The sequence below is a fragment of the Ictalurus punctatus genome, chromosome 16 (genome assembly GCF_001660625.3).
Source record: "Ictalurus punctatus breed USDA103 chromosome 16, Coco_2.0, whole genome shotgun sequence".
Lineage (NCBI taxonomy): Eukaryota > Metazoa > Chordata > Actinopteri > Siluriformes > Ictaluridae > Ictalurus > Ictalurus punctatus.
The window spans coordinates 4,242,017-4,267,872 of NC_030431.2; the positions used below are offsets into that span (position 1 = coordinate 4,242,017).

Sequence of the window (25,856 nt, forward strand, 5' to 3'; positions counted from 1 at the left end):
TTAGCTGCAAGCTGCTATCTTGAAAGGCAAATAAACAGTTCCTCAAACCCTTACAGGAACTTTCTCTGTTCTCCTGACTTTGTGAGTTTGTTCTTACTTGGCAAGAAGGTACTTCACAGGAAGTTAGTTAGCCAGGAATAGCGTCTTGTAGCTAAGTTAGGAATTTATAACTTAAGGGATTGTTGAAGATTGTCACAGACTTTTTACTAGCCATCACAAGTGAAGCTCCTAGCAGTTCAGCAGAACATCTCAAATTCTTACAGGAACATTCTCTGAATCCTGACTCCAACCTGGCCATGAAGACGGGATTAATATTGTCGGAGATGAAGGCGTTGCTGGTTCAATTTGATTCAGGAGAAAAGGACATGCTGAAAATTGTTTGAGAGGAAGAACTTCGGTATATAATTGGATGGAAAGATGGGACTTTCAGTTAACTTTGGTCAAGAGCACCATGCTTATGGTTAAAGACTGTTTGGGAAGGACAAGCTTCTAGGTTTAATCTGATCCGTTAAATGGACATCTGGTTAAAATAGTTTGAAAGAAGGTGTTTGTTTGTTTTTGTTTTTTTTTGTATAAGCTTGGCTGAGCAAATTATTAAAGATGGGAGTTCCAGGTAAAATTGGTCAAGAGCTGGGAGTTCTGGTTAGAAGTAGCTGAGAAGAAAACTGGTTGAGAGAATTAGAAATTGGTTGAAAGAAAAATTTCTCAAGTGAACAGGTTTTGTGTTGAGCACAGCTTGACAAGAAAGGACTCTTGGGTAAAATTGTCAAAGCGAAGGTTTTAATGGTTTACACAGAACTTCTGGGAAAAACTGGTGAAGACGACAGGAGTTCTGGAAAGGGATTGGGTTAGGGTTAACCAAATAAACAAATAGAAACTAACAAGACCCTAACGCATCTTTTTAAACTCCTAAAGTGCTTATTTCTGTCTCCTTCCCCGAGCGTGATCCGTCCCGTCCAGCAGCGCTGTCAGCTCTCATCTGTGTCCATCACACACACTTCATTATCGATTATCTGGACCTTGACAAGCAGAACAAAAGGAAAGGAGTGAGCCGAGAGGGAGGAAAGAGTGACATGTGAGCAGAGGATACAGAGAGGGTAATAAAAAAAAGATAGGAGGGAATTAGAGAAGAGAAGAAGGGAGACACACAAATACAGAACCAGAGAAAAGAAAGATGGAAAAAGTCAATCTTGAATCTAAATAAAATTAATTGAGAGTAAGAGAGAGAGCGTATAAAGTATATAGACAGAGGGGTAGAAGAGAAAAAAGGAAAAGAGATAGATAGATAGATACTGAGAACATTATATGTGAGATGGGAAAAATAGAAAAAGGAAGAGAGAGAGAATTGAATATTTATCTATATATGGAGAGAAAAAGAGAATAAGATAAAAAGAGAGAGACATAAAGACAGAGAATTGGTGAGAGAGGTGAAATGAAGGGAATGGATAGAGGAAAATAAGAAAAAGAGAGAGAAGTGGCTGATAGAGTTTGAGAGAGACACACACACAGAGAGAGAGAGAGAGAGAGAGAGAGAGAGGAGGGAATAAGAGGGAGGGAATGAGGGAGTGAGAGTGTTTAGTGTGTGAGTGTTCATCAGTGCTGCAGGATCTCACAGCAGCGCTGCGTCTCTGCTGCAGGAGGACACACGTCCAAAAATCACACAGCAAAGAGAAGAACCGGATGTCTCGGTGAGAGCGTGTGGTGCACGGTGTGTGTGTGTGTATGTGTGTGTGTGTGTGTGTGTGGCGCACAACCTCCACCTTTTTATTGCATCCGCTTTATAATTCATCAACTGTTTCATCAGAGAGCAACTTCTCCTGCTCCAACTTTCCAACACGCTGACGGGAAGGACGATTTAAGCGTGTGTGTGTGTGTGTGTGTGTGTGCGTGCGTGCGCGCGCACTTGGAGTGCGCTTGGATATCACTGTTGCATCCGCATGGACTTTTTTTTAATGGAAGACTCAAAAAGGTCAAAATAATGCACAAACTTTGTTAGTTATTATTATTTCTTTGAAATATATATTAATTTTTTGAATGCACCGTGGGAAGAAAACCTGCAGCCTGATGACCCTTCTGTCAGGGGGACATTTCTGCGGCTTGTAGCTTCCACTCATCCGTGGCGCCTCACACACACACACACGCACACACACACACACACTCTCTCTCTCTCTCTCTCTCTCTCTCTCTCTCTCTCTCTCTTTTGCCTCCTTCCTCGCCATGGCCGGATGTACCAGCCGCTGCAGACAGGGGTTTGTGAAGCTCTTCCAGTCCTTCCAAAGACTCGTCTCAGGGACACTAGCGAAAGGTAAGACACTTGCTGGACAGAGAAACTAAGAAACCTGAAATGTTTTTGTTTTTTTGTTTGTTTGTTTTTTTTTACTTACATTTGCATCTCATCTGCATAGAAAAAAAATAGAAAGAAAGGGAATGTTTTATTTTTAGAAGAAGCCTTTATTTTTTTTTATAGTGGATCGATATTATTTTCTCAGATTCTCCCATACTTTGTTTACTTCCTGTTTATTACTTCCTGAGATTACATCATTTAACAATGACATGGTATTCAGGTAAGGAATAAAACACTCAGTGTGTTGTGCTGTTATAGTAAAATAATCAACCACAGGATGCTGTGATGAAGTGGCGTTACTGATGCTACTGATTATTTTCCCATAACAGCACGCCCGGAAATGATGCATTCCTCTTATTCCACAGTTTATTCACTGTTAAAGAATGACACGGCGTACTTTTTATCCATTTATAGTTACATTTAAGATCTGCTGAAAAAGCTATTTCCTGTTCTTACTTACATTATAGCAGCTAGAAAGAGTCGTTCCCTCACGAGCCCTCTCTCTTTCTCCTCTCTCTTTCTCCTCTCTCTTTCTCCTCTCTCGTTCTTCTCTCTCTTTCTCTTCTCTCTTTCTTCTCTCTCTCGTTCTCCTCTGTCTTTCTTCTCTCTCTTTCTCCTCTCTCTTTCTCCTCTCTCGTTCTTCTCTCTCTTTCTCCTCTCTCTTTCTTCTTTTTCTTTCTCCTCTCTCGTTCTTCTCTCTCTTACTCCTCTCTCTTTCTTCTTTTTCTTTCTTCTCTCTCGTTCTTCTCTCTCGTTCTCCTCTCTCTGTCTTCTCTCTCTTTCTTTGTAAGGTTAATAAACAAAATATGAACATCAACTCCTCTGTCCTCAAGATGACGGACAGCTGACTGTTACAAAGCACTGACACTGGACACTCCTTCCATGCATGTCAAATAAACACCTCCTTACAGAAAGCGTCACCCTATCAACCATTACACAAGTTTTGTCAGTAAGTTGTTGCTACAGAAACGAGAATTCGAGCATTAGAACGAGCACATTACAGTAATATAAACCTTCAAGAGCTGCTGTGATCTTTTAAAACAATCAGAATCAGAATTCAAGAAAGCTGTGGGGATATACTGTAATTATCAGTATATTCACATACGTATGTGTGTGTGTGTGTGTGTGTGTGTGTGTGTGTGTGCCGCTGTCTGCACCACGGCAGAACTGAATAATACATTAGGTCGTTGCTCAGCATGCCGAAGTTTCTCACACTTTCACTGACAGTGTGTTTCTGATGGCAACCAGAAAAGTTCATCATCACCGTCCTCCCAGAGGCACAGCGAGAGCAGAGTTGAGGTTTCATTAAACTCCAGGTTTAAAGAGGAATTATGTGAGGAACATCTCGCCTGTAGACAGTCAGTAAGAAATGGATTAATGTTTGTTTTGTTTTGTTTTGTTTTTTGGTGGGGGTTTTTTAAGTATCGGAGTGAACTCGAAGCACATTCCTCACTCCACTTCTGTGCTGTAAATTAGTGGCGTTACACACTCGGCTGAAGGAGGAATAATATCAACACACACTTTTTTTTAAAACAATTTTGGTAACGTCATATAAACATGGCTATACTATGTTATGCTACCATACTTTTCCACATACTGTAATGTTACACCCTGGAACAAAATAGTCCACAGTATCGAAATATATATATTCCTATATATATACAGTGAGGGAAAGAAGTATTTGATCCCCTGCTGATTTTGTACGTTTGCCCACTGACAAAGAAATGATCATTCTATAATTTTAATGGTAGATTTATTTGAACAGTGAGAGACAGAATAACAACAAAAAAATCCAGAAAAACGCACGTCAAAAATGTTATAAATTGATTTGTATTTTAATGAGGGAAATAAGTATTTGACCCCTGCAAAACATGACTTAGTACTTGGTGGCAAAACCCTTGTTGGCAATCACAGAGGTCAGACGTTTCTTGTAGTTGTCCACCAGGTTTGCACACATCTCAGGAGGGATTTTGTCCCACTCCTCTTTGCAGATCTTCTCCAAGTCATTAATTTTTCGAAGCTGACGTTTGGCAACTCGAACCTTCAGCTCCCTCCACAGATTTTCTATGGGATTAAGGTCTGGAGACTGGCTAGGCCACTCCAGGACCTTAATGTGCTTCTTCTTGAGCCACTCCTTTGTTGCCTTAGCCGTGTGTTTTGGGTCATTGTCATGCAGGAATACCCATCCACGACCCATTTTCAATGCCCTGGCTGAGGGAAGGAGGTTCTCACCCAAGATTTGACGGTACATGGCCCCGTCCATCGTCCCTTTGATGCGGTGGAGTTGTCCTGTCCCCTTAGCAGAAAAACACCCCCAAAGCATAATGTTTCCGCCTCCATGTTTGACGGTGGGGATGGTGTTCTTGGGGTCATCGGCAGCATTCCTCCTCCTCCAAAGACGGTGAGTTGAGTTGATGCCAAAGAGCTCCATTTTGGTCTCATCTGACCACAACACTTTCACCCAGTTGTCCTCTGAATCATTCAGATGTTCATTGGCAAACTTCAGACGGGCATGTATATGTGCTTTCTTGAGCAGGGGGACCTTGCGGGCGCTGCAGGATTTCAGTCCTTCACGGCGTACTGTGTTACCAATTGTTTTCTTGGTGACTATGGTCCCAGCTGCCTTGAGATCATTGACAAGATCCTCCCGTGTAGTTCTGGGCTGATTCCTCACTGTTCTCATGATCATTGCAACTCCACGAGGTGAGATCTTGCATGGAGACCCAGGCCGAGGGAGATTGACAGTTCTTGTGTGTTTCTTCCATTTGCGAATAATCGCTCCAACTGTTGTCACCTTCTCACCAACCTGCTTGGCAATGGTCTTGTAGCCCATTCCAGACTTGTGTAGGTCTACAATTTTGTCCCTGACATCCTTGGAGAGCTCTTTGGTCTTGGCCATGTTGGAGAATTTGGAATCTGATTGATTGATTGCTTCTGTGGACGGGTGTCTTTTATACAGGTAACAAGCTGAGATTAGGAGCACTCCCTTTAAGAGTGTGCTCCTAATCTCAGCTCATTACCTGTATAAAAGACACCTGGGAGCCAGAAATCTTTCTGATTGAGAAGGGGTCAAATACTTATTTCCCTCATTAAAATGCAAATCAATTTATAACATTTTTGACTTGCGTTTTTCTGGATTTTCTTGTTGTTATTCTGTCTCTCACTGTTCAAATAAATCTACCATTAAAATTATAGAATGATCATTTCTTTGTCAGTGGGCAAACGTACAAAATCAGCAGGGGATCAAATACTTCTTTCCCTCACTGTATATATATATATATATATATATATATATATATATATATATATATATATATATATATATATATATAGAGAGAGAGAGAGAGAGAGAGAGAGAGAGATTGTGATTGCATACCCCCAGTGAAGCATGGTGGTGGTAGGATCTTGTTCCGCGTTACCGGTGGGCTTTTGAGTGCTTCGTTATCTATTCCCCTCTTTTGCCAGTCACTGACTTTTAGCAGATGGCCTCCTCTACGCAGAGTCACGTTTGTGCCGTATTCTTTTCATGTTTTAATCATTTACATTTCGAATGGTTTTATTTTTATAACCAAACACTGACTGATACTTTTTCCAGGACCTTGTCCTGGACTTGTTTTGATCAGTGCTTGGTCTTCTGTTTCTGTGTAGGTTTATGACATACAGTATAATCCCAATGAACCCCATTTGAGGTCCAGGTTGTAACACTACCTGTGTTGGGGGGGGGGGGGGGGGGGGGGGGGGGGGGTTCAAGGGGGTGAATACTTATGCAAGACACTGTACATATTTCTGTATATATAATTATATATATATCCGGACAAAAAGGGCGTTGACAGCTGTGTAAGCAAAAATATTGCTGAAACGTTGAGGTGAACGAAGGTCTTTGGTTTCGTCCGAAGCATCCTGTTTCTCAGGAATCATCATATACACTACAGTGGTGCTTGAAAGTTTGTGAACCTTTTAGAATTTTCTATATTTCTGCCAACTTCCCAAATCCTCCAGAATGATCCATAAACATCATCTCTCTTCCCTTTAAGGCGGGACAACAAGTTAATAAACGCCTCCTCGTCAATAATAACTCTGATACTGTCGTATGATGTGCTGCACGCTAATTTATTTCTTAATCACAGACACGACAATTAAGCTAACGAAAAATCACCTTATCTCTTATTTCTGCATGAGTATAACAGCAGCACATTATTATGTCTCCTGTGAAAAGTGTGATCTCTTGCACATCAAATTTTCTTCTTTCTGTTTTTTTTTTTGTTTGTGATTAATGCCCTCACTTTTATTAGCATTGCGGCTTGTTGCCATGGCAGCACGAAGTGAGGAAAATGATGAAGAAAACAAGTTCATGTACACACTCGCTCGGTGAAGCGAGTGTTATGTTTGAACATTAACAACCACGTTGGCTACAGATTTCTCTTAAACCACAAGGCACGCTGGATTGTGGTTGGTCAGACGGTGTTGATTAATGTTCTATAACAACAGTTCTGAAAGTAGCGCAGGTTTATATTAGTGCGTCTGTTCGAATGCGTTATTGTTTCTATAGTAACAGCGGCTTGTGCAACGGACAGCGTGAACTGATTTTTCAAAAGACATGTGGAATTGTTGATACGGTGATGTGGTGTAAGAGGAACAAAACATTTCAGGACTTCAGGGTGCTAACAGTAGCTTCACTTCATCACACCACACAGATGTCAATAATTTTCCTCACTGTTTTATTCTTTACATATTTTCCTCAGTGATTGTGCACCAGCAACATGAACATGACATGTTGAAACTTCTCAATGTGGCAGAACTCGTGGAATTTAGGCTAGCATTCGATGCTCAGTGGAACTGCAGTTGGTTTCGGTCACACGCAGCATTTTGTTAGGAATTTTCTTGGGGAAGCGTTGACGTTCCTGACCGTTTCGTTTCATTGTTTGCTGTCGCTGTCTGCTGTTCGCTAACTAAATCTTAGGTCGAAATCATGGGTTCAGTCGGTAGCTAGTTAACGTTTGGTGTCTGGATTGCCTAGTTGCCTAGCAACACAGTTCTCACAGCTTGAACGTGTCGTGTGTTTGCCGTCCCATGTCGAAATACCGATTCATACCAGGTGTGTGGGTGGAAACTGGCAGACGGAAAGAAACACCTCAGAGAATAAAAGCAAAAATCCAGCCCTGACCCTCTCTCTCTCTCTCTCTCTGTCTCTCTCTATCTCACTCACTTTCTTTTCGTCCATCTCTAGCTACAGCAGCTCTGTGTTTTCTCACTGGTGGTTTCTCTGCTTGGTGACGGAGAGTGTAATCGGCACCAAATCAGTTTCAGCGATCGGTTATGTAAACGTAAGATTAGCAACGCCACGCTCACACCGACTCGGTGCTCTCAGACCTTCCCCCTCACTTCATCTCTCCATTTTTTCATGGAAAAGTGGGAAAGTGTGTGATGATTAGTACTATGCATGATGAGATAGATAAATGTACGTAACACATATTTGTATCTCTTTACAAAGACCAAAACTGGTCAAAGATCAAAATGTTTATTTATACATTTTTGAGATTGTGAGGAAAATTTCCTTTATTTCTTTACAGAAACTACAGCTCTGACAGTAGCATGGGTTTATATTAATGCGCTCATTCTGATACGTTACCGTTTCTATAGTAACAGCTCGTTCACAGGGACGTGTATGGTAGAAACGTGTGTAGTCAGTGTTTATGGAGAGGTTTTCTGTCAGGAGGTGTTTATTTAACATTTATGGAAGGAGTCTCCAGTGTCAGCACTTTGAATCAGTCAGAGTTAAAGCTGTAACTTGGAGACAGGAAAGTGGTATAACATGATGAGAGAGAGAGAGAGGCTGGAGAGGGAACGACTGTTGACAGCTGCTGTAAAGTAACAGTGAGAACAGGAACTATCTTTCATGAGGTTCTTAGAGAGAGGTTCCACAATTTTAAACGTAACTATAAACAGATAAAAAGTATGACACATCCACCTACTTTTCCACATTGTAGGGTAATGGTGAAAAACAGGAAATAGCACAGAAGGAAAGTGTATTTGGTGGCTGGTGGTAACTGCACTGTGTGGGGGGTGTTTTTAAAATCTACTGGGATTTGGCTTGTTCGTAAAGTTGCTATGGTATGGGTTGCTATGGTAACCGTGAACAGCCCATCATTAACAACAATTCTTTAGTAGGTTTAACAACAGTTCTTTAACCAGGTTATAATGAGAGACAGACAGAGAGAGAGAGAGAGAGAGAGAGAGAGAGAGAGAGAGAGAAAATGATACCTTTATTTCTGTTGTGGGTGACTCAGGTGAGAGAGTAATACACACACACACACACACACACACACACACATACAGAGGAAAAGAAAGGAATCCTTCTGTGTGTGTGTGTGTGTGTGTGTGTGTGTGTGTGTGTGTGTGTGTGTGTACATGTACACTCTCTAATTTTAGATCGGATTGGAGTTGACAGTGTATATGCGTGTTCCCTCATTTAATTTTTAAAGCACTTCTCCTCCCTCTTTATGTAATCCTCTTCCTCATCCAGTTTATTTTTATCGTCTGCATCTTTTCACCAGCACTCATCCCCCCATCTCTCCCTCTCTCTCGCACTCTCGCTCTCTCTCTCTCTCTCTCTCTCTCCCCCCCATTCCTCTCTCTCTATTTCCCTCTCATTAATTCACATAAAGTACATGATAATACAATAAAACAGTCATATTAACAAATCAAGTAATAATACAAAAACACAAGTGATAATGATTATAAAACTAATAAAATGAATAAAACTAAGAACAAAAATAAGAATAACCATAATAAACACTAATGGAAATAATATCACTGACAACAATAACAACAGCCATACACTCTTGATGTGATGGGAAAAGCGCTTATTTAACAGTCAATATCATTATAAAAATGCATAGTGTAATATTCATATTTAATCATTTATTTAATAATGAAAAGGACACTGAAAATAACTCTACTGCAATAAAAAAAATTGAATAGCAATAATAAGTAATAACAAATAATAATGTATTTTTTAAATAATACATGTATTATTTGTGGCCTTTCTCCTGCATCCTGTGAGATCTGATTGGCTGAGATAAGAGACGACGACATGATAGAGAAGTATAGTGGTGAAATCAGTATCGGTTTTAATTGATAAAATCAGTTTTAATTGATAAAATGATCAACTAAAGTGTGTGAGCATTAGAGATTATAAATTTCTCTTAGGATCAATCTGAAACACACAGCAGTGATGGAGGAGGAAATGTTGGGAAATGCTGCCCCCTGCTGGTTTTATCTTAGAACATCAGCAACCAGAAGTGTGTGAGAGTGAATTTTCCAGCATGGAAACCTTCTGTTAAACTTAATCTTTCTTAAAAAAAAAAAAAAAAAATTAGATAGATAAATAAATAAATAAATGAAATGACGACAACAACAACATCGATCTCGGGCAACAGTTTTGCAATTTTTCAAGGTTTCATTGCTGATGAGATGTTTTGCTCTCAAACAGCTAACAGTATTGAGCTTTTAGCTAAGTTTGTAGCATAAAATTAGCAAATGCTCCAAATGTGGTTAACTAGCATCCAAGCTAATGACATGAGGACATTAGGGACGTTCTATTCATTTACTTCAAATCTACTTTTCAGTGTTAATCATTTATTTCCAATCTGTAAATTTGGTTAAAAGGGTTGTATTATCTACAAAAATATATACAAGTATACAAAAAATAGTAGTACAAAAGTATACAGGTGAGTGAAAACCTTCATAATTTTTTTTTTTTTTTTTTTTGCAAATAGATATACTCAAGAGCATATTTATTTTTATTATTCAATTCTATATATATATTTTTTGTCACAGTTTTAATGTTTATATTTGACTTCCGCTCGAATAGAATATTGTACTTGTTCGTCAGTACCACTGATTAACCAGCAGAGAGCAGCACAGCACTAATACTGAGCTCAGTTCTGCACAGGGATTGTGAACCACGTGTAGACCAGGAAGTAGAGCAGAAAGTGTGCTGAGAGAAAGAGAACTCAGTTTTGTTTTGTTTTTTAGTGTTCACACTGTCTCTAGCCTTGAAAGCAGCTCACTTAATAGTCCTTTCAGGCTAATCTTGAATTAATCTCTAACACGTACATAACTTTACTGCAGCAATTTAAAACCAGTAATGTTCTAAAAGAGGAATCGAGTACGGGTATGAGCCTTTAACAGATGTTTTAACAAAAGTAGTTTATTATAAGACAGACGTGTTGATTACACAGCGTCATGCCAGGGCGCTAAAATCCAGACGGAAATGAATTATACACAGCGTCATCTTCACTCCAAACACATTCAGCTGAAATGTACTGGATATCAAGATTGAGCACTACGGCTACTTGGTCGTCTCTGTTGGTGGCATTTTTTGTCCACAGTATGTCAGAAAGTCCACCAGCACATCTGTTAGAGACACTGAACACCTCCACAAAGTCAACTGAGGGAACATTTAGTGCGCCATGCTAAACTGGAGGCTATAAATATCCATTTGCTACGTTAGCCTCATAGCTCCAGTACAGATCTCAATAAATAAACAAATAAATAAACCAATCATGCAAACTTCAGTACTGGCTGATTAACTACATTGGGATAAACATTTGGGAAGGAAACCCTGAAACACATGCAATGCATTTATGTTGAAATATCTGTGATGTGTTTAGCGATTCGGCTCACTAATCGTAACCAACTGGTGTCTTCACTCAGCGCCCAAACTCTTAATAAGTGTTATTAAAAGAAAAGGTGATGTTACACAGTCAATTGTCCCAACTTTTTTGCAATGTGTTGCAGTTATCAGATTTGAAAGGAGCATATATTTTCAAAAAGAAATTAAATTCACAAAGTAAAACATCAAATAACCGAATTTCCAAATGTCTCTTTTGGTTTGTTTGGGTTTGTTTTTTTTTGTTTTGTTTTTTGCATTTTCAATACTGTCCCGACTTTTTTGGAATTGGGGTTGTAGGAGCTTAAACTAAAATGTTTTTAGTTGTTGGTTTTTGTTTGTTTGTTTTTTCAAAGTTCACTTGGATTACCATTACAAAATAAAACTTGGAGCATTTTTTTTTTTTCCTGTAAGAGTGTTACGGCAAAGTAAAGTCGAAAGAGTAGGTTTTGAGACGTGATTATATAAACGACAGATAAAAGGAAAGGCAGAGGTGGAGAACGGTGGAAGATAAAAGAGAAAAGAGACATTGCGAGGGAGGGAGGGAGGGAGAGAGAGAGAGAGAGAGATTTGTGATGGGTTCAAGGAAGACAGTTATGATGAACGCAGTGAGAAACAGGTCAGGGAGAGAGAGAGAGAGAGCGAGAGAAGAGTGGGAGGAAAGAGAAACCAGCAGTACAAACACAGCTCCATCAGCGTTAGAGACGCTCAGAATCCGAGTGAAGTTTGATTGTGTATGCCAGTGGAGATGGGTGTAATGTTCGGGACGTTCTCGCTGCAGAGTGCACAGGTGACCCGGTCTCACTGCAGGTCAGGTAAGAACACCTCCGCTGCTTTATACCACAAGCTTAATCCCATTTCATCAAATCCTTTACTCGTCCATAAATGTCCAGATATGCGGCTGATTTCTAGTTGCCTTTTAATGTTCTTATGTTTGTGTTAGTGTTTATGTTTTCTTTCACACTGGCACTTTTGAATCACACCATGGATTGACGTGACATTAAAAAAAACTCAAAAAGAAAATTTGACCAATCCTACTGCAGTTATTTTTTTTATTGTGCGTACTACCAAATATACAGGGTGTCCCAAAAGTCTCTGTGTATAGGCTACTGTATGGGACTATGTACACCAGCACCACGTCGGTTGTGCCTTCATCAGCGGATGTCCGTCTCGTGGACGTCCACTTCTTCTCGGTCGGTCGAACAGCACTTCCAGTATATTTGAATGTGTTAATAAGTTTGGCGACAGTCTCGTGTGTGTGATGTGCTCGCCATGTTTCCTGTTAAAGTCCATCACGACCGTCCCGATCCGGCCATGAGGGCGATTTCAAAACGCACTTCTTTTGTCAAAGGCATTTTAAAGCCTAACAAAACATATATATATATATATATTGTTTATATATGTTAAATGTGTAAGTGTTACTGTTCCGCTATGTATGGAGACTTTTGGGACACCCTGTTAGTGGTTTACGGCTCCTGAGTGGCAGAGAGTTCGAATCCTGGCTGTGCTCTCTGTGGGGGAGGGGCTTAGTCTCGCTCCCCCGTCAATCACAGGGACACGTAGAGATCTGAGCGCTCGTGTATGTGGAAGAGGGCAGGTAGCACTTTCCTCCGGGTGGCGCAGCTCAAAAAGATGTCCGGATAAAGATCCTAAACTGTACCGTGGTCCTTCAAGAGGAAGTCTTTTGTACGATTAGAATGTATCTTCCACTTGGCAAAGTAAATGTAACATTCCTTTAAGAAAAACATGGCGGAATCCAATAAGTGCCCAACGTTGATATTTTGACCATAAGCGAAGATAAATACATTTTTAAAAAAACACAATGTGTCGAAAAATCTAATTATTTTTAAGGAAACTTAGTCAAATTTAGAATAAACACTGGAAGCTCTTTCACAAGATGGACCTACTTGGCTAGCAGAAGCTACCTCGAGAAATATCTGAGAAATCCTTTGTGAGTTCAAAAAGGTTTTTGAACATTTTTTTAACTAGCATGTTGCGCTCCAGGCTCCATCCTGTTCTCCGCGGTTTAATAAACACATCTCATCACTGCCTCCTCCGAATGGATTAAGCTTGCAATTGGCCCCGAGCTGCTTTTTAATGAAAAGAGCCGAGATAGAGAGAGAGGATGAGGAGGAAGAGGATGGTGAGGAGGAGGCGGAGGGATATGTGTAAGTAAATGATAAGAGAATAAAATATTGGAGGGAAAAGAGAGAGAGTGTGGAGGAGGAGGAAGAGGAAGAGGATGAGGGGGAGGAAGAGGAAGCTGGTGGCAGTGTTATTGACGCTGCTGCTGAATAGTGAGTCAGGAGGTGAAGAGAACGATGTGAAATTTGGGGATCGAGCCAAAAGCGTTACGAGTTTCTGGGCAGCCTGACAGGAAGCGCGATTAGCTCGACTGAAGTGTTGACTGCAATCAACACTCAGGGGATCGTGCCCGTGTGTGTGTGTGAGTGTGTGTGTGTGTGTGTGTATGTTTACGCCTCTAGGAAACATATTGTCTCGTCTCCGTCTTACGCAACATGAGTAAAGAAAAGAAGACACACTCCCAAAAGAGTTTTTCCTGAATCTAAAGATTTAGCACTGCAGCTAAAAGGCTAACGTGTGCTACTGAAACCTTACAGCTACGAGTTAGCATGGTGTAAACCAAATGACTAAATCATCACACACTCAACATCTCTGTAACGTCATTTGTATAAAACAAGTGTAATAAAATAATAATAATGTACAAATCACATGAACATTAAATTATCGCTTGGCTAAAAACAGACTGCGTCAGCAATGCTAATGCTAAAGCGCTATTATTAGCAACGGCTAATGGTTATTTATTTGTGTTTGTGGCTGAATTAAATATCAAATCTACAACTCTAACTGAATTGACCGTGTTGTTGCTAACATTATCTACAGGTTAAGGCTACTTATAAAACAATTAATCATTAGCTTAGCTGAACTAGCTAGCTAATATCTCAGTCCCTGTGTTTTCCTTATTCTGTTCCTCTCTTTCCTTCGTTCTCACGTTCTTTCTTTCATTCTACTTTTCCTCTCTTTCTTTTGCTTTCTTTCTCTCCTTTTTTTTCACTTTTCTCCAATTTCTTTCTCTCTCTGTCTATCCATCTGTTTTTTTTTCGGTCTCTCTGTGTCTAAAAATATAGAGATACTTGGAAGGTTTAAGACACACACCCTCTCTCTCTTACACACACACATTTTCTAACTAGCATTAAAAATTGTGAGACACAGCAGTCAACAACATGACTCACCACTGTGTGTGTGTATGTGTGTGTGTATGTACTGGGGCATTGCGTAGGGAGCAAAGTCGAGATGAAAATTATGGAAATTCGTTCTGTGTGGTGGAGCACACACAACACACACACACACACACACACACACACACACACACACACACACACACACTGAGCTTGCCCGTGCAACAGTGGTTATAGACAGAGAAACAAGAGAAGAGAAAGACAGAGAGAAAAGAAGGATGAAGAGATTGTTAAAGAAATAGAGAAACTAAGGCGAGGGAGTGAAAGATGAAGAGGGAAAGAAGTAAAACCAAGAAGGAAGAAGGGAAAGAAAAGCGTTAAAGAAAGGGATGTAGGGAGAGAACTAATAAGGAGATGGAGATGAAGAAAGAAAGAAGATTAGAATAGAGAAAAGAGGAAGGTATGAACAGAAGTAGTGAATATAGTGGTAAACATGAGAGATGGGAAAAGGAGGGAGAGATGGAGAGGATGAGAAAAAGAATGAGGAAAATACAGAAAGGAAAAGCAATGAGGAAGGAGAGCGGAAGAATATGGTGACTGGGAAGGAAGGAAAGAGACCGAAAGAGAAAAGAAAAATAGAGGGGAAGGGATAAAAAAGGGAAGATAGAAAATGAGAAGATCGGGGAAGAGAAAAAGGGATAAGGGGGGAATAGAGGGAGCAGGGATGATAAAGGGAGAAAGAGTTAATCAAGATGGAGGAACAAAGGAAAAGGAAGACGGAAAGAGAAAGGGGTAGAGGGGATGACAAAAGGTGGGAAAAGGAAAGAAATCGAAAGAAGGAGATGGAGAAGAAGAAAGAGGGAAATAAAAAGAAGGATAAAGAGGAAAGAGATGGAGTGAGAGTATGGAGAAAGAGGAATGAGGGTTAGAGAGAGAAGAAGGAAAGAGCGTGAAAAAGAGAGAGAGGGAGAGAGAATGACTGAGAGAGAGAGAGAGGGAGCAGGGGAACACAGGAGGAGGGATGTGTGGGAGGAGCGTTCAACCCACTTGGGTTCATCAGGAGAAGAAAATTTGTCACCTCTCATTCATTCACAAGTAAATGTGAGGGAGAGAGAGACAGACAGACAGACAGGCAGGCAGACAGACTGAAAGAGACAGAGAAACATGAGATAGAAAGATAGACGGAGGGAGGGAAATATGGAAAGAGAGAGAGACACACAGAGAGAGAAATAGAGAGGAGAGATACAGATGGAGAGAGTGCAACAGAGAGATTGAAAGATAGAGAGAGAGACAGACAGACAGACAGACAGAGAGAGTGGATTATTTTTGAGGACGGTGCCAACATGGGAGCGGTGGTGGGCATGCTGACCATGCAGACCAAACAGAGACAGACCACCAGAGGTACCACACACACACACACACACACACACACAAGTCTATATATATATATATATATATATATATATATATATATATATATATATATATATATATATATGTTGAGAGAGAGAGAGAGAGAGAACATTCATTTAGGGAACCACATATACTCATGATCGCACCATCTTAAATGATCTTATGCTTATATGTGTGTGTGTGTGTGTGTGCGCGTGAGTGGATGGTTTAACACCGCTCACTCCCTGGCACTCTTAACGTCCACATGCTCAGAGCCATGGTTGTCATGGTGATGGGTTTCCGAGGAGGGGAGAGTTGATAACGTGTGGATGAAGCGCGTGGAACAAACACAACAACACACACACACACACACACACACACACACACACACACACACACACCTGCAGCGAAACACACAGCAAATGTTAAAGACGTTAATTACAGATTGTCATATCGATTCATCAATTCGCAGCTAAAACCGGTTTAACCCTGATATTGAGCTGAACAGAGGGTAAACACTGGGTACCCACACCCGGGAACCGATATAGCATTTTCAGCTAATGGGGGGGGGGTATGGACAGGTTTTCAGAAAGGAAAGGGCCAGTTTATTAGAACCGAATATCGACTCCAAACTAAGACTCGTTAACTTTAATCAGCTCCTGAGTAAAACCGAGAACACACCATCACTGTGGCTATATTAAAGTTACGGATAGTGATGTTTAAGTCCAAACTCTCCGACTGTATTGTACTAAAGCTGTGTGTGTGTGTGTGTGGGTGTGGGTGTGTGAAAGCACGTATAAACTTGTATAAGAAAAGACATGCTATGAACATCTGTGTCTCACTGGAGCAAAATAACATGTTTGATTTCTTGCTAAACGTGTCAAATAGTGGGCAGAGCCAAGTAAGGAACGTAACACGGCACTGAGTGGTGTGATGCATGAAGTGATTTATTCCACTTACACCACAGTAATTTGATTAAAGGACGAAACTCTGTTTATAGTTACATGTAGTTAAAAGTAACTATAAAGAAAAAAAAAATTCTCTCTCTTGACGTTTACAAGACAAAAAAACAACACCACGGCAAAGAGCGGTAAACTCCTCTGTCCTGAAGATGTCTGAAAAGTTACAGCTTTACCTCTGACTGTAACAAAGCGCTGACACTGGAGACTCCTTCCATAAACGTCAAATAAACATTTCCTTCACCGTATCAACGACTACACGTTTTGTTTTGTTTTTAAATCCGTTGATGTAGAGCGTTCGCCGTGTGAATGAGCTGTTACTATAGAAACGATAACGTATTAGAACGAGCGCTTTAATATACATAAACCTGTGATTTACAGCTGCACTGCTGTCAGGGATAATCACCACCTCTTGACCCATCAGAATCCAGAACTGTACAGTTAGGCACTGTGGTCTGAATCTACTTTAACATTCCGACATTCCTACATTAGCAGACAGCTGCTCGTGAACGCACACACTCCCCTGTGAGCTCTAAATCGGACGTCTGGCATCAGTAGCTCTACAGGAGCTTTAAAAATGTCCGAGCTCGTGCTGGAGAGCTGAGTGATGACCTGCTGATGCACAGCGCGAGTCTGATCAGTGTCTAATGTATAGCAGGAAGAAGAAGAATATGAAATATGAACAAAATGTATCAAAGATATAAAAGCATGCTTGATGGCATTGGAGCTAATGGAGAGGGGAAAAAATCATTGGGTGGTTAAGAAATGTGTGTGTAGGTCATTTTTATATGTAAATTTAAAGCCATTATCAGGTGTCGTATTTCCATTAACCAGTGATCGCACTCCACAACTGCAGTGGTTAATTAGTTTAATTAGGTTAATTAGTTTAATTAACCAGATTAATGCATAAACACTATCACATTCCCATTTTACTTCTTTATAATTACAATCCTCCTTGTCCTCCTTATTTACTTAATGGACCAACCTGTGGTTGGTCCATTAATATCACAACCCCAATTCTGAAGAAGTTGGGACGGTATGGAAAATGCTAATAAGAACAAAGAGGCATGATTTGTAAGTGTACTTTGACTTGTACTTAAACAAAAAACATATAAAGACAAGGTATTTCATATTTTACCTAATCAACTGCAAATGTTTATTTTGAAATTGATGCATGCAACACGTTCCAAAAAATTTGGAACGGGTCAATTTAGGACTAATAGCGATCTGACTAGTTGAAATAAGAAGGTGATGTGAAACAGGTGAGGCAATCATCTAATCATAGTATATAAGGAGCTTTTTTTTTTAAAAAAAAAAAAAAAAAAAAGGCCTATTCCTTCAAGAGCAAGGATGGGTCGAGGCTCGCCAATCTGCCAACAGATGCATCAGCGAATAATCCAACACTTGAGAAGAACATTCCCCAGTGACAAATCGGTAGGATTTTGGGCATTTCACCTTCTAGAGTGCACAATATAATTAAAAGTTTTAAGGAATCCTGTCACATCTCGGTGCGTAAAGGGCAAGGCTGAAATCCACTTCTGAATGCGCGTGATCTCCGATCCCTCAGACGTCACTGTCTTAAAAACCGTCATGAGTCTGTAATGGATATCCTGACATGGGCTCGGGAATACTTTGGCAAACCTTTGTTAGTTAACACCATTCGCCACTGCATCCACAGATGCAGGTTAAAGCTTTACTATACAAGCAGTCCTGACCTCTCTCCGATTGAGGCGCATTATGAAGCGCAAAATAAGGTAACGAAGGCCATGTACAGTTGTGCAGCTGAAGAAATGCATAATGGATGAAAGGGGGAAAATTCCACTTGCTAATTCTTCACTCAGCACAAAAAGGTGATGTTACACAGCGGTAAACAGTCGACTGTCCCAACTTTTTTGGCGTGTGCTGCAGTCATCAAATTTGACATGAGTGTATATTTTCAAAAATAAATTGAATTCAGAAAGTAAAACATCAAATAATCTGTTTTCAATACAGTACAGGATGAACTGAATTTTCAAATGACTCTTTTTATTTGTTTGTTTTTTTCTCATTTTCCATACTGTGCCAACTTTTTCGGAATTGGGGCTGTAAACAAATGCTCTAAATAAATATAAACTAAATGAATTAGACAAGAGCGCCGGTTTCAGAACCGAAGTTGTTCTTCCGCAGATCTGTCAGCTGAATGTGATTCACAGTTCCGTCTTCACCTCACTTTCATCTGTTACATTTTTCTAGCACCTTCTCCTCCCCTTCTCCCAGTTCCCTGTAAGTGATAATGAAAAGAAGCAATATAATTGACCTTCTTAACGTTTGATGTTTAAAAAAAAAAAACAGCAACTCTGTGGTTTGTTTTGTAGAGATTTTCAATAGGAACAGACACAAGGCTTCACAAAAGCACAATACAAAGCAAGGATGGATAAACGCTTGCTAACGAAACAATCCCATGCTAATCATGACGAACAGGAGCTAGAAATAATCAGGGGGGCGTGTTCTGGGTGGAGCTAATTGGTGATGTTTTAAAATATCTTTCCCTTGAGTCATTTATAATTGAGAAATCCGCACAGCGGGTTCAATTACACAGCTAACTGTGAATCTCGGCTGATCTCCCTCTGGGAATAACGACAGCACATCAGAGGGATCTGACAAGAGGGCCGAGCACTGAAGTGTAAAGGATCATGAGACTCGCAGTGCCGCTCTTCATTAACGACTTCTGCATCTGATTCCCAGCTGTTGCACGCGATTATTATTTACTGACTGCGGATGCTGAGGGCGGCTGAGGCGTCTCTATGGTAACGGAAGCTGAGAGATGCAGTTGGAGGGATTAGAAATGAGGGTGGCAAGGGACTTAATGTAGGACTGGAGAAGCAAATGCTGTAGCTTAGCCACTCCATCTGAGACACTCCAAGTGTTTGCTTATTTGCTTTCTTGGTCCATGTCATCGTAAACTTTACGATACAAATTGTAAAGACTGAATCTTATTAACATGACTAGTCTACAGCGTTGGGTTTTAAGAGTTCAGCACGCCGGATTCAGAAGACTATTACATTCAAAAAGGAAAAATAATTTAATAAGTGTGTGGAATCATTCCACTTTTACATGTCTACAGTGATTTTCTCTTCCAATCTATTGGCCATATCCCTCTATAACAGCTCACAGATTTCACTGACACTGGAGACTCCTTCCATGAATGTTGAATAAACATTTGTTTATAAAAAAAATTTTAACTTCACCATATAAATGTTTACACACTTTTAAAAAAACATTATTTCATGTGGATCTGTTACTATAGAAACAATAACGTATAACAATGAGCGCATTCATATAAACTGGAAGTTAGATAAAATTAATCAACGCAGCACATTCTGACCAGTCAGACGTTCAGAATTCGACAGCACTGTGTTATACTGTCAGCATTATTTCAGAGAATTTGTCATTAACATCAAGACTGTAGTCAGTAATTAATGTATACCTCCAGACTGACGTGCTCTGAGTGCTAATTAACTGGCATCGCGGTGGGGTTTCTTCGTGTTGTATGTTGGGTTTTCACAGTCGAACTCCGAGTAGTTGTAAAAGAACGACACTTCCTGCATTAATAAATAGCTTTCAGTCAGGAATCATGAAACAGGAAAAAGAGCGAATGAGAAAAACAGGAAAAGAAATTCAAAGCTAGTGATTAGCGATCACTGAGAGCTCTTAATGAAGTGTCCTACTGAGTGAACAGTGAGTCAGTGTTAATTAGACTCTGCTTTGTTGAATATCTGCTCAGTCAGAGCTTTAATGGACGCAAAACAAGCAGGCTTTCAATTCCAGTGTGCATTTTCTCTGCACATCTCTGATTCCTTTCCATCATATACTGTATGTGTGCAACAAGGGTGCAGTTTCGAGAGTTGGACCTGCAGGGTGTTTTGTGTGTGTGTGTGTGTGTGTGTGGGTGTGTGTGGGAGGGTGAGTGGGTGGGTTAGTGGGTGAATAATCCTGCAGTTTTTGCTTTGCACGGGGTATGTGCTGTTTTTATGATGAAACTAACATTAAGGATCCACCATTTCCACTCATACCATGCTGACAGCTGACAAAATGACTTATTTGAGTATGTGCAGGAATAACGGTCTCTATATTCCTACGCAGTGTAAATGCGAGGTGGAAATCTTATCACTTATTATCCAGATATCAATAATCAGATCTACAGATATAAAAATATAAAAATACAAGGTTTAAACTGACTCACAATTGCACTTATAATTGTGTGAATCTCTCTCTGTCTCTTTCTCTCGCTCTCTCTCTTTCTCTCTAGATAAAGTGGATGATGAGTTGGAGATGACCATGGTGTGTCATCGACCTGAAGGACTCGATCAGCTGGAGGCGCAAACTAATTTCACCAAGCAGGAGCTACAAGTCCTCTACCGTGGCTTTAAAAACGTATGCCATGCCACTCATTGCTCCTTTCTACCTTTGCTCATACTTTAAAGTGATTAGTATACTGTACTCATTACAGCATATTACGATGAACTGGCTATCTGTCTGATTGCTAGCAAGACTGTTTTAGTTGCATACAAGAGTGAAAAAGGGTCAAATTAAGGCAGTTAAGTTGGACCTTAAAATAGAGGGGTAACCATCAGGGCCTTAGTGTCCAAGAAAGGACACTAGAATTCAGAAAAGGAATTAGCTAGGTTAAAACAATCTAAATCTCTGCTCTCACAACATATCTAATGTTAGCAAACAAAAGACCTTATGGTTTCTATACCACATAGAGCTGAGTTAGGTTTCTTTTAAGTTTAACACTGCTATTAAAAATGCACAAATGTTAATTATCTAGAAAGGATATACAGTAATAGCCAAATAGCCAACTAGATAACTAGGCAGGTAACAAGCTAATGTTAATGAATAAAGGAGTTAATTAATTAAACACTTTATGGAGTTTTGTTAGCTTCCTGAGCTAGTTATTCAAGAAAGTTTCATATCAGATCACCAGTGAAAGCTGTTTTTCTTTGACAAATGAACAGTGATCCTTGCCGCTCATGTTGCTAATCCGTTTGCATCAGCCTGCAGTAAGACACTCAGAGAGCCATATGTCATAACACCAGGAAATTACACGCTATAATGCACATAACCACACAAATACACGTTTGCCAACACAAGTGGGGGGGAACGCATCTATTCTTCCATTGTGTTTCCTCAGGAATGTCCGAGTGGAGTAGTGAATGAGGAGACGTTTAAGCACATCTATGCTCAGTTCTTCCCTCATGGAGGTACAGCCTCTCTTCTCCCTTTACTCCAAAAATGACATTGGTGCATCCCAAAAAATCCCTTGTGTTTGAATTCTTATTAGAAATTATTGAAACAAGTGACAGCCATTGAGAAAAATGAAAGACATTTGTTTGGAATAGTGTTGAATTTGATTTATGGTCATGTGTTTACCATGTCTACGAGAAGATTCCATATGAATGCAGCACTTTTGTGATATTTATGACTAAAAAAGTAGAAAATTTACAAGTTTTTATGTAGCACTTACATTTCTCAGTATTGCTCTGGAAATTTGGTTATCAGTTGATGCTAAGTGTAACTACAGGGGGGGAATGATTGTTTTTGAGTGAAATTGTGATATTCCTAAAGTAAATGTTGCTTTTTCCTGAGGTAAATGTTTATTCTACAGAGGTAAATGTTATCCTTTGTAAGGTAAAAGTTAATGTTTCTGAGGGGATTGTGACATTCCTGAGATAAATTGTGATTTTTCTTAGGTAAATGTTCCTGAGGTAAATGTTGATGATTCTGAGGTAAACATTGGTGTTCCTGAGGTAAATGTTGTTTCTGAGAAAAATGGTGATGTTCCTGAGCTAAATGTTGATTTTTCTCAGGTAAATGTTGATGTTCCTGAGGTAAATGTTGTTTCTGAGGGAAATGGTAAATGTTGCTTTTTTCTGAGGTAAATATTGGCCGTCGTGTCTTTACATTGTCTATAAAAAAAGACTTACCCGATAACTAGCTAAATTATTATCCACGCTTGGTGACAATATTTCCTGACTGCCTAGCATATGTGTTTTTAAAGCTTTACTCACAATTTCATTTGAACACACCAACAGATAGCAAGCTTACTAAGCAGCTCATTAGCAAATAATACGAGTTAGACAGAAGTCATGGAGATGCAAAGTCATGTAATTTCCTGCTATAGGCGCTGTTAAATATAACAATTCTAATGCTATATTGCATAATTTTTGGTATTCTACATTTGTTATTTTGAATTTCTTCAAAACTCAAGACTCCCATCATCCTTCCCTTTTATCCAGATGCCACCACGTATGCGCACTACCTGTTTAATGCTTTTGACACTGCGAATAATGGCTCCATAAAGTTTGAGGTAGACAGACACACTTTCTGATCTCTACTTCATATTTACATGTATGTAAATTGTCTATGACTTAAACTATATTATATGGTCTCTGTTAGGAGTTTGTGATGGGTCTGTCCATTCTCCTGAGGGGATCAGTCCAAGAGAAACTGGAGTGGACTTTTCATCTGTATGACATCAATCGAGATGGATGCATCAGCAAAGAAGTGCATAACAAAGTTCCATGATTTGTGATGTCACAAAATATGCTCCATGGTTTTGAACCATGACTGATATGTAAATTATTAAATGAAGATGTGTTACCCAGAAAGCGAGATAGCAAAACTGTTATTGCTGAACCAAATCAAGACAGTATCAGTCACATTACCTATGTTAGCAGTTAACTAACTAGCTAGCTAATGTCACTATTGAGAACTGATGAAGATTGGATGGATTTGGGATTAACATGACATATTTTTCCATGCTTTTAATGCTTTTAGGAGATGACAGAGATTGTGCATGCCATTTACGATATGATGGGGAAGTACACGTATCCTGCTCTGAAAGGAGACGTCCCCAAGCAGCATGTGGACGCCTTCTTCCAGGTCAGTGTTAATAAATCAGGACAATGGTACTGTCATAAACACTATGACATAAACACTAGTTGTTGCATAAATACTGTTATGTCCTGATTTCACAGAAAATGGACAAGAACAAAGATGGTGTTGTGACATTGGAAGAGTTTATCCTAGCATGCCAGGAAGTAGGTACCAGTTCTTTCCAGCATCCTATAGCCCAGAGCACAATGATTAAACATTCTCCATCAAACAGCACCAAACCTTGCTGTAAAGCTTAAACAATGTTCTCCACCATCAAGTTTTGCTCGCCAGTTCTTTTATTGGATTCTATAAAGCTAAATACAAGCGTTAAACTGGTGAATGTTGGTGTTTGATGGTGAATATAGATGTTTGATGGAGGATGTTGGTGTTTGATCATGATCATTGGTGTTTCATGGTGAAATGGTAGTGTTTGTTGGTAAATGTTGGTGTTTGATGAAGAAAGTTGATGTTTGAACGTGAATGTTCACAATTGAATAATGAATAATCACAATGGCAATGTAATGAATCCAATGATACTGAATTATATTTATTATTGTATTCTACATAGTTATTGTGTTTCTTTTCTGTTCCAAATTAGGATGAAACCATGATGAGATCCATGCAGCTCTTCGAAAACGTGATGTAAAGCTCAGAGAGAGCAAGAGAGATTGTGTATGTGTGAAAGAGAAAACCATAGAGATGGAGGAAAATAAAATATTTAAATATTTGCACATGCTTTCTAAAATGTTTACATGTGAGCATAGCTTATGTGTATGGATCAACACTATCACAGCGAGCAGCCTATTAAGATTATGTACTGTATCAAACTCTGAAAGAAGGCTGATGATCAGACGGACACCATGGACTCCCTCCTTCCCTGAGAAAGAGAAGGATATCAACCCCTAATTCTCTCTACCGTTCTACAACTTAGCCATATGCTAACAAAGTGGGCACTTGAGACTTGGTGGAAAGTTTCTTTCTTAAATGCTCAGACGTTTCCTAGCGTCACCTGCTTTTCACGTTATAAACTCTTCAAAGTGTTACAAATCAAACAGCAAACGTGAACTTGTACTGTAAAGGCCACATTCAGGCTTTTGGCGCTATGACTCGAGGACTCCATCTATCTGTGAAGGAGCTGAACTGCATCTAAAACACAGTGATGTACTGTTTGCTGAGAGTTATGCATGTTTTAACCTTCAGCTACTTGAATGTTGGCCGATGTAATATAATATATACAAGCCTCATATGTTTATTTATGCATTAAATGGTTAAATGTTTTAATTATTGCATTTGGAATCCGTAGAAAATGTTTGGATGTCTTGCCTTGTTGTGTATTTATCGTATTGCTTATGGTTATTCCAGTTTGTCTTCAGTTTGTCCTGTTACGTGTCTGTCCTCTCAATGACCCCATACCATTCATGCTAAATTTCTCTCTCTCTCTCTCTCTCTCTCTCTCTCTCTCTCTCTGTGTGTGTGTGTGTGTGTGTGTGTGTGTGTGTGTGTGCATGAAGGTAAAGTGTTATCATCAGTTTCACCTAATGACAATCCAGCTCAGTATTTTTTCATTCATTTTCATCAAAGACAAAAAATGTGCATAAATTATTTTATGTATATCATTATTAATAAATCATAACAGAAAGGAAAATAGCCACACAAGGAGATACATAGTGAGACCGACAGATCTGAAGAACCTCCTACTGCTGTATAATGCTCCGTCTTACTTAGATATTGGAATAAAAAAATTTGTGAACATCTTTAAAATGGTGTCTTTGTTCATTCATTACAATCATCAAATCCACTGATGTGCAGTATATGCTCATATTCTTCACTTAATAAATCATTATAATAAAGCATTAAAAAATGCTTCATGGGTTTAATAATAGGGTTAGGGTTTTTGTCATAATCCTATAAACTTTTTATTAAAAAAAAAAATTATGTCAGGTTCTCGCGCCATCTCCTCATCCGGGTAATCAGTAAGACCCTTATCTAGCCGCTTAGGGAAAGACGATGGCTAGTTTTTTTATATATATATCTATACATACATACATACATACATACATACATACATAATATTCTCGTAAAGGCAGAGACTATTGTTAAAGAAGACCACGGCTGTTACAGGCAAGTTATCTTGCTAATTGATTAAAAAAGTCAACTTTAAATAAATAAATAAATAAATTATCGAAGACTAGCAACATGCTAAACCATACCGGTGTTTGTGGGATATGTAGTTTTTAGTTTTTAAATTAGGGTTGTACTACAAAAAAAATAATGTCGTGATTTATATATAAAATGTAGCGCTTGTGTATTAAATACGTAAATCACAAGAAGTATATATTTTCAAGTAAAATCTAATTATATATAAAATA

The 25,856-nt window shown here is 39.3% G+C and overlaps 1 protein-coding gene across 3 annotated transcripts; it reads left to right on the forward strand.

Moving 5' to 3' along the window:
- The first annotated feature begins 1,553 nt into the window (after positions 1–1,553).
- On the forward strand, positions 1,554–25,248 carry kcnip1b (Kv channel interacting protein 1 b). Of its 3 annotated transcripts, none has more exons than XM_047160890.2 (8): positions 1,554–2,305; positions 20,858–20,982; positions 21,743–21,812; positions 22,848–22,918; positions 23,008–23,115; positions 23,389–23,493; positions 23,589–23,651; positions 24,086–25,248. In XM_047160890.2, the coding sequence occupies exons 1-8, from the start codon at positions 2,218–2,220 to the stop codon at positions 24,131–24,133; spliced, it is 678 nt and encodes a 225-aa protein (XP_047016846.1). In that variant the 5' UTR covers positions 1,554–2,217; the 3' UTR covers positions 24,134–25,248. The 3 variants fall into 3 exon arrangements, with proteins under 3 accessions (XP_047016846.1, XP_017345473.1, XP_017345474.1); XM_017489984.3 differs by lacking the exon at positions 1,554–2,305 and adding an exon at positions 11,667–11,833; XM_017489985.3 differs by lacking the exon at positions 1,554–2,305 and adding an exon at positions 14,425–15,619.
- The last annotated feature ends 608 nt before the right edge of the window (positions 25,249–25,856 follow it).